Source organism: Scyliorhinus torazame, chromosome 21, assembly GCF_047496885.1.
Source record: "Scyliorhinus torazame isolate Kashiwa2021f chromosome 21, sScyTor2.1, whole genome shotgun sequence".
In the NCBI taxonomy this organism is placed as follows: domain Eukaryota; kingdom Metazoa; phylum Chordata; class Chondrichthyes; order Carcharhiniformes; family Scyliorhinidae; genus Scyliorhinus; species Scyliorhinus torazame.
In genome coordinates, this window is record NC_092727.1 from 13,179,295 (window position 1) to 13,191,745 (window position 12,451).

The following is a 12,451-nucleotide window of genomic DNA, read 5'->3' on the forward strand; positions in this document are numbered from 1 at the left end:
AACTCGATGGGCCGAATGGCCTCCTTCTGCACTGTAAATTCTATGATCTAAGGTGGCCAAAGAATGTGCATTCATAACATTGCCAAACAGATTGATTATCATTTGTAAACCCTGCCAATACACCAGGTGGTAAGAGTGGGAGAGTATCCTGGTCAGTCATTCCGGAGGTGCAAAACCAAACCGCTGCAGTCCTTCACCAAGCATAATCATGGACCAATCCAATGGGAATCCATGGTTACCAATGTTCTCTTAGGGCAGAGTACCTGACGGAGGAGGAAACTACAGAACAGCATAGGTATTAGCTTGAACCCTCTCCTTCCTCATCTCAATCATAGAACTATAGAATGATAGCATACAAAGGGAGGCCATTCAGTCCACCCCACCTGTGCCAACTCTTTGCAGAAGCTATCCAATTACTCCAAAAGAAACCGAGTTAAACCTTATCCCTGTTGCCCTCTCCACCGATACTGCCTGACCAGCCGAATATTTCCATCATTTTCTGTTTCTATCCAATTATTTCCTGTTTTCTTCCCCACAGCTCTACAGAGTTTCTCCCCGGTTCCCTATCGAAAGTTATCGCTGAATCTTTTTCCACCACCCCTTCCGGCGGCGAGTTCTCATTTTAAGAACTTGCTGAGTAAATGTTTCTTCCCTCCCGCCATCTCGGGTTCTTTGGCCTTAATGTATGGACACGTCTCAGACTTCTCTTCACGCAATCGCTTTCTGCTTTCCTTTCCTCTTTCGACAGGAGATGACAAGGCCACAATCCCTGCCACGGAGTCCGAATTTAGCCAGTCTGTCAACCCCCAGAGTTTCTGCACTGGCGTGTCCCTCCACCATCCCGCGATGATTCAGAACACGGGGCCGCTGATTGACATGTCTGACATCCGTCCTGGAACAAGTGAGTACCCGATTCGTCCCCCAGATTTGCCCAGAAGGTGCGAATTTGGGTCAATAGAATCTACAGGTTGTTTGTTTTGAATGTGGAACTCGTCACTCATTGATGGGGGGCAGCACGCATGCATTCAAGGGGAAGTTGGATAGGTATATGGCACAGATGGGATTAGAATGACTGCTTGTGCAGGGATGAGCATTGGGCCTATTTATTAATTGCGTAAATTTGATAGGACCTTTCAATTCTGACCTGTTCACTTTATCAGAGGTGGAGTTGGATTTGGTGCTTCAAAGTGTGCAGTTGGAAAGATGTTTCACTCCTCACCACATCAGGAAGGAAGCCTACATGACGTAACTCTTTAGGATGACACGAAGAAGCAATGCAGCCAACTGTGCGAGAACGAGATGCTGCATGTGTGCGGAAAACCTGATATAGAAAGAGAAAACGCTGGAAAATGCACAGCAGACCAGTGCAGAGGGAAACAGAGTTAACGTTTCAGGCCATTGACCTTTCTTCAGAGTTTGACTCAGTCCGACTCCGCCCTGGAACATTAACTCCATTTCTCTTTCCACAGAGGTTGTCAGACCTGCTGTGCACTTCCGGAATTTTCTGCATTGATTTTTGCGTTCAGCTTCTGAAACCCGGGATACAGACAGAAAACATGGTTCCTGCCGGTTTAATAACTGAGCCCAGAGGCCTGATGGTCTCGGTCAGGATGCCTGCGTGCGTGCGTGCGTGCATGTGCGACGATTTTGAGTGGAAGACATATCAGGCATAATTGTGACACCTCCTCAATCAGATAATCAATTGCCACCATTACCTATGCTCACACTTAAAAATTGCTTGTGACATCATGAGAACCGAACTCCAACATAAGTCAGTGACTTCAGGAGAAGAACCTGTCCCCACCTCATCAGTATAGTTGGGGATTTAGTGAGTGTATCTTACTTATTGAGTGTTGGACTATGACTGCAGATGGATTGGTTGGACAGATCCTGCTACTGTTGTGTACCCTCTTCTTTTGCACTTCCATGTTAAGTAGCTGAATCACACAAGAGCCAAAGTGAGCCCTGTGATATTATGTGTAAGGTCTGGCACATTAAGAGTTAATGTGATACTATGTTCTACCACCAGATGGAGCTGGGGAGCAGACCTATAAAAAGGAATATCTCTCGGGCTTCTAGGAGAGAGAGTGTAGAGGAGGCGAGAATAGGTTAGAGAGACAAGGAGTAGAGCAGAGTACAATTTAAGATAGTGTGCATGAAAAAGTGTAAGTATAGTGTAGATTGTAGCTTAGTTAGAATATTGCTTGCTTTTCGGAATAAAATTTGAACTGTATAATAAGTAGTGTAACGAATTTAGCTTTGTTTATTTTACTTAGCGTTTTGTAGTCTTTGTGTACATGACATCCTGAGTATAAGCAACACAAAGAACACCACAAGCCCAGCATTCCGTGTGGAAAATGATGTGGAATTAGGAGTAAGAAGTTAGTTAGATCTGAGAACTCACTCTCCTCTCTTTCCATCAGATCCTGTTGCAAGGAAGAGTGTCAAATCGGCGCACAGTACACGGAACAGATACTCCAGCCAATGGACTCTGACCAAATGCCAAGCCTCCACGCCAGCCCATACTTTGACCTCTGACTGGAGAGCTGTGGGGTCACAGCACGGAATAACAGTGACTGAAAGTGACAGCTACAGCGCCAGTCTCTCCCAGGACACAGGTAAGACAGGCCATTTAATTCTTGTTTTTTTTCCGACACATAAGAACATAAGAACTAGGAACAGGAGTAGGCCATCTGGCCCCTCGAGCCTGCTCCGCCATTCAATGAGATCATGGCTGATCTTTGTGGACTCAGCTCCACTCTCCGGCACGTACACCATATCCCCGAATCCCTTTATTCTTAAGAAAGGTATCTATCTTTTTCTTAAAAACGTTTAAAGAAGGAGCCTCAACTGCTTCACTGGGCAAGGAATTCCAGAGATTCACAACCCTTTGGGTGAAGAGGTTCCTCCTAAACTCGGTCCTAAATCTACTTCCCCTTATTTTGAGGCTATGCCCCCTAGTTCTGCTTTCCCCGACCAGTGGAAACAACCTGCCCGCATCTATCCTATCTATTCCCTTCATAATTTTATATGTTTCAATAAGATCCCCCCGCATCCTTCTAAACTCCAATGAGTACAGTCCCAGTTTACTCAACCTCTCGTCATAATCTAATCCCCTCAACTCTGGGATCAACCTAGTGAATCTCCTCTGCACTCCCTCCAGTGCCAATATGTCCTTTCTCAGGTAAGGAGACCAAAACTGAACTCAATACTCCAGATGTGGCCTCACCAACACCTTATACAATTGCAGCATAACCTCCCTAGTCTTGAACTCCATCCCTCTAGTATTGAAAGACAAAACTCGATTAGCCTTCTTAATCACCTGTTGTACCTGCACACCAGCTTTTTGCGACTCGTGCACCAGCACACCCAGGTCCCTCTGCACAGCAGCATGTTTTAACATCTTACCGTTTAAATAATAATCCATTCTGCTGTTATTCCTCCCAAAATGGATAGCCTCACACTTGGCAACATTGAATTCCATCTGCCAGACCCTAGCCCATTCACCTAACCTATCCAAATCCTTCTGCAGACTTCCGGTATCCTCTGCACTTTTTGCTTTACCACTCATCTTAGTGCCGTCTGCAAACTTTGCCACATTGCACTTGGTCCCCAACTCCAAATCATCTATGTAAATTGTGAACAACTGCGGGCCCAACACTGATCCTTGAGGGACCCCACTAGTTACAGGTTGCCAACCAGAGAAACACCCATTTATCCCCACTCTCTGCTTTCTGTTAGTTAACCAATCCTCTACCCATGCTACCACTTTACCCTCAATGCCATGCATCTTTAGTTTATGCAGCAACCTTTTGTGTGGCACCTTGTCAAAAGTTTTCTGGAAATCCAGATATACCACATCCATTGGCTCCCCGTTATCTACTGCACTGGTAACGTTCTCAAAAAATTCTACCAAATTAGTCAGACACGACCTACCCTTTATGAACCCATGCTGCGCCTGCCCAATGGGATAATTTCCCTCCAGGTGCCCCGCTATTTCCTCCTTAATGATAGATTCCAGCATTTTCCCTATAACCGAAGTTAAGCTTACCGGCCTATAATTACCCGCTTTCTGCCGACCTCCTTTTTTAAACAGTGGTGTCACGTTTGCTATTTTCTAAACCTCTGGGACCACCCCAGAGTCTAGTGAATTTTGATAAATTATCACTAGTGCGTTTACAATTTCCTTAGCCATCTCTTTTAACACTCTGGGATGCATCCCATCAGGGCCAGGAGACTTGTCTACCTTTAGCCCCATTAGCTTGCCCAATACTGCCCCCTTGACACCATTAAACATTTTTGATGCTAGATTTTACAAAGACTTATCATGAGATAACTCCGCTGATAATTCACTGGGTAAACATAGAGGCCAGCCCGGTTTGAGGTGCCTCCAATTATCCTCAGTATCACGAAGCTGGGGAGGGAAAACTTAGCCAGGGCCCCTGCTCCTGATCACTGTCCAGTGGCATCCCTGCAGAGAGCATGTATACTGGCATACAGGGAGAGCAAGGATGGGTCCATGCTTGACTGAATTACCTGCTATCCCCTCACTGTTCGACACATACAGGAGAAATGGCCTCTTGCTGAAGGTGCTGAAGTGCTGCTGGTCCCGCAGAAATTGTGCTCTAAGTTTGGTCAGATCCTTGAATAGTCCAGGGGTTTATGAAGGAGCAAAGGAAGCGTAAATAGCTGTTGAACACAGTTAGATCTCGATCCCTTTCACAAGCCGTCAAGCCTGTGCTGGATAAATGGCCAACAAGCCAATACTCACTCACATGAGTGCTGTATATTGAGAGATAACTTCGGCTCCATTACATGCTTCAGTGAATATTTAAGATTTCCTAAATTAAATCCTGCAGGAAAACCATTGTTGTGGGTTTAAGGGAAATATTTCATCGTATTGAAGAAATGAATAATTTAATGTACAGAATGCAAGAACGTCCAGCGCAGAAGGAAGCTCAACAGTCCTGGGAATTTCTACTTTAATCCTATTCCCTGGCTGTTTCTCCCAGGCCCTTTAATAGTTTTATTTTTCAAGCGTATTTTTCCGCTTGAGTGTTGCGATTGACTCGGAATTCTGCACGTGGTCCGAAACACGGGGTGGGATTTTCCAGGCCTTCCCGCCTGGGGGTTACCCCTGACGGCACAGGCGGCAAGCAACGCAAATGGCCATTGGCTGCGGTGGGGTTGGAAAGGTTCCGCTGGCCTCCACCATAGGGAAACATGCCAATGGGGAGGGGGAGGGGAAAGTCCTAGCCAGAAAATACCATAACATAGAAGGAGGCCATCCAGCCCACCGTGAATGTGTTCGCTGTTTGAAAGAGCCATTCAAATTGTTCCTTCCTTCCGGATTTTAATTCAATTCCATGTTGAACGTTGACGATTGAATGTTCCCTTTCGGGTCCTGCATTCCAGACCTTAACAGGACAGAATGTAAATCGTCTTCTCTTATTCTCTCATCTGGCATTGTGCCAATCGCCTTAAATCTGTGCGCTGTGGTCGCTGACCCCTCAAGGCAGTGTTAGGTGCCTTATTCCGTTCTTTTACTCACAACGTTCATCTCTCTTGTGGTTTCTCTTGAAAGATAAAGGCCGCAACAGCATGGTTTCCACAGAGAGCGCTTCCTCCACGTACGAGGAGCTGGCGCGGGCTTACGAACACGCCAAGCTGGAGGAGCAGCTGCAGCACGCCAAGTTCGAGATCACCGAGTGCTTCATCTCCGATAGCTCCTCTGATCAGATGACCACCGGGACCAATGAGAACGCTGACAGCATGACTTCCATGAGCACCCCCTCGGAGGCTGGCATCTGCAGGTTTACCGCATCGCCCCCACAGCCCCAAGACGTGGATCGGGGGAAGAATGTCGCTGTGCCCATTGCCCACAGAGCTGGTAAGGATATCCAGAGCCGTGGCATCCAACGCACCCCAGGTACAATTCTAAAATAGTACACTCCGGTTTCTGCGCAGCAATTTGAATTTGAAAAGCGCAGTTATATGATTGAGAACCAGAATATGGCGGAAACTGGAGATCTGAAATAAAGACATGATACACTGGAAATACTCAGCAGATAAGGCAGCATAAGTAAAAAGAGAAACAGAGTTCACACTTTAGGGGCGGGATTCTCCGACCCCCCGCCAGGTTGGAGAATCGCCGGGGGACGGCATGAATCGGCTGATGTGGACCTCCGCGATGGTCGACGCGGAGATGAACCCCCCCGCGCATGCGCTGGGATGACGCCAGCATACACTGGTGCTCCCGTGCATGCGCCAACTCGCGCCGGCTGGCGGAGGCCCTTCCGCATTGGTTGGCGTGGCGCCAAGCCCTTCCACGCCGGTCGGCGCAGCGCAAACCACTCCGGCGCCGGCCTAGCCCCTGAAGGTGAGGAGGATTCCGCACCTTCAGGGCAGCCCATGCGGGAGTGGTTCACGCCACTCTTCCCCGCCGGAGTTGCCCGCCCCGCCGATTCCCGCAGAATCCCGCCCTTAGTCTATGATTTTTCAGCTGAATAGCTCAGCTGAAAGGGCTGTAGTTTTCAGTTTTTCTGTGTTTGATTAGGTGAGCCTATTTACAATTGATGCTCACAGTTCCTGATTGGTTAAGCCTGGGTTTGGAGTCGCAGAGAAGTAAGCAAAGCTGTAGAACGAGCCGGAATCCCGAGCCGAAACATGGAGTAGACATTTCAAAGCACTGAGTGAAACCTGTTAAGCACATAGAAACATCGCTGCCTAGACCCGAGGTATAAAATATACAACAAAGGTCATCAACTTGAAACATTAACTCTGTTTCCCTCTCCACAGATGCTGCCTAACATGCTGAATATTTCCAGTATTTTCTGATATAGAACTGAGTACTGAATTAGAATAGATACTCAACGAGAGCCGAAGGTTGTCTATAATTCTCAGTGTAGTTTTCTGAGTCTGGGGCTGTTGCATGTTGTTCAGGCAGGATAGGTAGAATTCGGCGATTAATTTGACCTGCCGGTGTCCAATGGAAGAGTGTATCATAAAAGCAGAGAATTATAGAATGGTTACAGCACAGAAAGCGGCCATTCAGCCTGTTGTCTCTGTGCCAGGTCTCTGTAAGAGAATGCAGCTAATCCCACAACCTTTCCCCGTAACCCTGCAATGTATTTCTCTTCAGGCACTTCTCCCGATCTCTATTCTAAAGCCCCAATTGTATTGGCCTCTAACTCTCAGGTAGTAAGGTAAAGGTAAAGTCCCAGATGACCAGGATTCTCAGGTAGCACATTCCAGATCTAAGCCACTTACTGCATAAAAACGTTTTTTCCCCGGTCATTGTTGCTTCTACATTAAATCAATGTCCTCTGGGTTGTCGATCCTTTTACCCAAGGGAGCTGTTTCTCTCTATCGACCCTGTCCAGACTCTCCATGATTATGGACACTTTTGTAGAATTTTCTCTCAATCTTCTCGAAGAAGACCACCCCGAGATCGCCAGTCAATCAACAGTCCCACATCCCTGGAACTGTTCTTGTAAAGCTTTTTTGTACCCTCCCTCCCTTCATAAGGTGCAGTGCCCAGAATTGGACACAGTCCGCCAGTTAGTGTAGACAGGGCTTGGCTCTGTATCTGACCCCATGAGGTACCTCATCTGAGAGTTTGATAGGGTCATTGTAGCAGAAACTTTACTCGGTAGCTAATCCTTGCTGTACTTTCCTTGCGAGTGTTTAATGTGACAGGGTAGAATTACCATGTTTATCGCACATGCTGTGACTGCCCGGGGAATGTTTAATGGCGACAAGGCAGAGGGAGCTTTACTCTGTATCTAACCCCATGCTGTACCTGTCCTGGGAGTGTTTGATGGGGACAGTGTAGAGGGAGCTTTACTCTGCATCTAATCCCGTGCTGTACCTGTCCTGGGTGTGTTTGATGGGGCCAGTGTGGAGAGAGCTTTATTCGCTATCTAACCCCGTGCTGTACCTATCTTGGGAGTGTTTGATGGGAACAATGTAGAGGGAACTTTACTCTGCATCTAACTTAATGTTGTAACTGCCCTGGAAATGTTTGATGGGGACAGCGTAGAAAGAGCTTTACTCTGTATCGAACCCTGTGCTGTACCTGTCCTGGGAGTGTTTGATGGGGACAGTGTAGAGGGAGCTTTACTCTGTATCTAACCCCGTGCTGTAACTCTCCTGGGATTGTTTGATGGGGACAGTGTAGAGGGAGCTTTACTCTGTATCTAACCCCATGCTGTACCTGTCCTGAGAGTGTTGGATGGGGACAGTGTAGAGGGAGCTTTACTCTCTATCTAACCCCGTGCTGTACCTGTCCTGCGAGTGTTTGATGGGGACAGCGTAGAAAGAGCTTTATTTTGTATCTAACCCTGTGCTGTACCTGTCCTGGGAGTGTTTGATGGGGACAGTGTAGAGGGAGCTTTACTCTGTATCTAACCCCATGCTGTACCTGTCCTGAGAGTGTTGGATGGGGACAGTGTAGAGGGAGCTTTACTCTCTATCTAACCCCGTGCTGTACCTGTCCTGGGAGTGTTTGATGGGGACAGCGTAGAAAGAGCTTTATTCTGTATATAACCCCGTGCCGTACCTGTCCTGGGAGTATTTGATGGGGACAGTGTAGAGGGAACTTTACTCTGTGTCTAACGCCATGCTGTAACTGCCCTGGGAATGTTTGATGGAGACTGTGTCAAGGGAATTTTACTCTGTGTCTAACTCTGCGCTGTACCTGCCCTGGGAATGCTTGAAGGGGGAAGTGTAGACGGAGCTTTACTCTGTATCTAACCCCGTGCTGTACCTGTCCTGGGAATGCTTGATGGGGACAGTGTATAGGGAGCTTTACTCTGTATCTAACCCCATGCTGTACCTATCCTGGGAATGCTTGAAGGGGACAGTGTAGAGGGAGCTTCACTCTGTATCTAACCCCATGCTGTACCTGTCCTGCGAGTGTTTGATGGGGACAGTGTAGAGGGAGCTTTACTCTGTATTTAACCATGTGTTATACCTGTCCTGAGAGTATTTAGTGGAGACAGTGTGCAGGGAGCTTTACTCTGTATCCTTGTGTTGTACCTGCTCTGGGAGTATCTGATGGGGCAGTGTAGAGGGAGCTTTACTCTGTATCTAACCCCGTGCTGTACCTGTCCTGGGAGTGTTCGATGGGGACAGTGTAGAGGGAGATATACTCTGAATCTAACCCCATGCTATACCTGTCCTGGGAGTATTTGATGGGGACAGTGTAGCGGGAGCTTTACTCTGTATCTAACCCTGTGCTGTACCTGTCCTGGGAGTATTTGATGGGGACAGTGTAGAGGGAGGTTTACTCTGTATCTAACCCCGTGCTGTTCCTGTCCTGGGAGTATTTGATGGGGGCAGCGTAGAGGGAGGTTTACTCTGTGTCTAACCCTTTATTATACCTGTCCTGGGAGTGTTTAGTGGAGATAGTGTGCAGGGAGCTTTACTCTGTATCCTTTTGTTGTACCTGCTCTGGGAGTATTTGATGGGGCAGTGTAGAGGGAGCTTTACTCTGTATCTATCTCCGTGCTGTACCTGTCCTGTGAGTGTTTGATGGGGCAGTGTAGAGGGAGCTTTACTCTGTATCTAACCCCGTGCTGTACCTGTCCTGTGAGTGTTTGATGGGGACAGTGTAGAGGGAACTTTACTCTGTATCTAACCCCGTGCTGTACCTGTCCTGGGAGTATTTGATGGGGACAGTGTAGAGGGAGCTTTACTCTGTATCTAACCCCGTGCTGTACCTGTCCTGTGAGTGTTTGATGGGGCAGTGTAGAGGGAGCTTTACTCTGTATCTAACCCCGTGCTGTAACTCTCCTGGGATTGTTTGATGGGGACAGTGTAGAGGGAGCTTTACTCTGTATCTAACCCCGTGCTGTACCTGTCCTGGGAGTGTTTGATGGGGACAGTGTAGAGGGAGCTTTACTCTGTATCTAACCCCGTGCTGTACCTGTCCTGGGAGTGTTTGATGGGGACAGTGTAGAGGGAGCTTCACTCTGTATCTAACCCCTTGCAGTAACTGCCATGGAAGTGTTTGATGCTTGCACTTTGTGCAAATAATAGTCAAGCGTTGTTCCACAGTGATAACATCCTTCATCTTGATGATCACAAGAATTGACAAAGACTGTTTCTAAAAAAGAAATTCCTGTGAGACAGTGCTTCCTACTAAATATAATTAATTCGTATCACCATGGTTACAGTTACGAGCAAAAGCTCCCAAAACAACATTTTATCACGTAATCTTAAATACCTGTGATATATCACTTATAATGACCCCATTTATAGGCAGACTGGTTCTACTCATCGTGTGGCTCTGTGGCTGCTCCTTGAGTTCTTATTAAGTTTTTTTTTAACCCATAGTGTTCTTCAATAGATCCAGCATTTTCATTTTTAATAATGCAGGTGCCCCCCTTGGTGTCTTGTCAGGGCTGAATGGCATACTCCACAGAAGCCATGATACACTGTGGCAATGAGCAGCAGCACCATATCTGTGGCCTTAATATATTGGGTTCCTCAATCCCGCCAGTCATGGTTAATAACTGGCTTGCTGGGAAAAAGCTATAAAAGAGGACTATGGGGCGATGGCACATTGGTTTAACAAGAGGTGTTTGATGTAATCTGTACTCTGGGATAACACAGGCTGCAACTCGATGCAGCTTTGACCAAAAGGTCCTCCAGACTTTGATGTAAGTTCAGTGTGATTTATTGAACCATTAGCACAGTTCTCTATGAGTTCGACTCTCTGGCTAATCTTGCTATAGTAACTCAGTCTAACTAACCAGTCTGCTTTAAGCCACGTGGTGGGTATGATGCTTCTGATCTGCCCCTGTCCTTCTCTCTAAGTGTCGCCTGTGGAAAGAGACACAGCATGTGTGTCCTGTCCTTATATATGGATTGTGTAATGCCCCCTTGTGGTAGTGTCCCCTCTGGGTGTCTTGACTGCCCATTGATCATGTCCTATTCTGTGTGTTCATTAGCTGTATGTCTGCATGTCATGACATCTCCAGTGCTCCCTCTAGTGTTTACTTAGTTGTAGCGTATTTACATTAACCCCTTGTGTATTTACAGTGATGATATCACCACAGTGTTCATCTCAGTTTGGGGGTCAGGGTAACAATAGTGGGGGAAGACATTGCGTCTTTACTGTGATGCGGCAGCGGTAGACTTTGAGGCTGAAACTTAACGTAAAACGGAGGGTGCCTGTCAGTGGTCTGAGGAGAAGAGAAACCAAAGTGAATTGCCCTTTTGTCTGAGTTAGGTAGCTACTTCCAAATGCCGTTGACCAATACTTGCCAGACAGGTTTTTAGGCCTATGTTGTCATCCAGGAGGAAGTAAGGCAGAGCTACTTTTCTTTTGAAGTAAAGTCAACTTTGCTTAATGCAATTGTTTGAATCATTTCTTTAAATCCGCCCCATTTTGCAGGTGATTATTGCAATCTTCCCCTCTACGTCAAATCGGACGCCTTCTTCCGCAAATCGGACATCCGCGACCCTTGCCCTGTGGTGCCGCCGAGGGAAGCCTCCATCCGGAACATCGCCAGGGCGTATCAGTCACAAGGCCGCCACATGACCCTTGACCCCAACAGCAAGCCACCCATCCACCCGCACGCCACGGCCACATTACCTCAGAGAACTCTCACCGTGTCAGGCTCCACGGCCGCCGCTTCTGCCAACACGACCGCCGTCACCGCATCCGCTGCTACCGCCCCGGCTGAACCGCGGCTGGCCACGCACTCCAAACTCGGTGGCTCCAGAGACTCGCTGTTAGAAATGAGTACAGCCGGACTGGGAAGGTCGCAGAAGCAAGGAGCGGGCGCCTATTCAAAGTCCTACACCCTGGTGTGAGGCACCAAAAAAAAAAAAGCCCCTTTTCACCCTCGCCCTCGCTAATTTGTAATAAAGATATTTCTTGTACATAAGGAACTCTTTTTTGTATAAATAATACTATTTTCTTCTTCTGCAAACCAACCAGGGCACAACAAGAAAAAAAATCAAAATGTGATGTTATTTAAAAAAGAAAAACAAAAAAAAAAGTTCACATCGTTTTGAACAAAGGACACTGATGAGGTTTTTTTTTTCTGATGTTGTGAATTGTTTCGAAGCAAATTCCTTGGAGCCACTGCATGCAGGACTATTTTACTGTTAAAACAAATGATCACTCATAAAGAATCTGCTTCTATTTGCAAATGCTTGTGTTAATACCTTTTTTCTATGAAAAAAACTCAAGACGCCGTGTGCAATAAAACATTTGTTTATATGTTGTTGTTTTCTGATTAGCTTCCCCTCTTTCCCTGCTCAGTAAGTGTGGATAACCCAGACATAGAGAAACAGGAATAGACCATTCGACCCCCACAAGTCTGTTCCGCCATTGAATTAAGATTATTCATGATCATTATCTTGAAAGCCTTCAATTCTATGCTATAACATTTATGGCCAGGAGTTTGATCGTTTGGTGCAAACAAAAAGCAGATTC

General features: G+C 46.9%; 1 protein-coding gene across 2 annotated transcripts in view; it reads left to right on the forward strand.

The window, feature by feature from the left end:
• Nucleotides 1-12,235, forward strand: part of dscaml1 (Down syndrome cell adhesion molecule like 1) — a 692,721-nt gene extending 680,486 nt beyond the window's left edge. The window contains exons 30-33 of one of the 2 annotated variants that reach the window (XM_072486516.1): nt 749-901; nt 2,424-2,618; nt 5,585-5,929; nt 11,402-12,235. In XM_072486516.1, coding sequence (XP_072342617.1) covers nt 749-901; nt 2,424-2,618; nt 5,585-5,929; nt 11,402-11,823 — 1,115 coding nt within the window. In that variant the 3' untranslated portion in view covers nt 11,824-12,235. The remainder of the gene's footprint in view (nt 1-748; nt 902-2,423; nt 2,619-5,584; nt 5,930-11,401) is intronic. The other variant, XM_072486518.1, reaches the window with a different exon arrangement.
• The last annotated feature ends 216 nt before the right edge of the window (nt 12,236-12,451 follow it).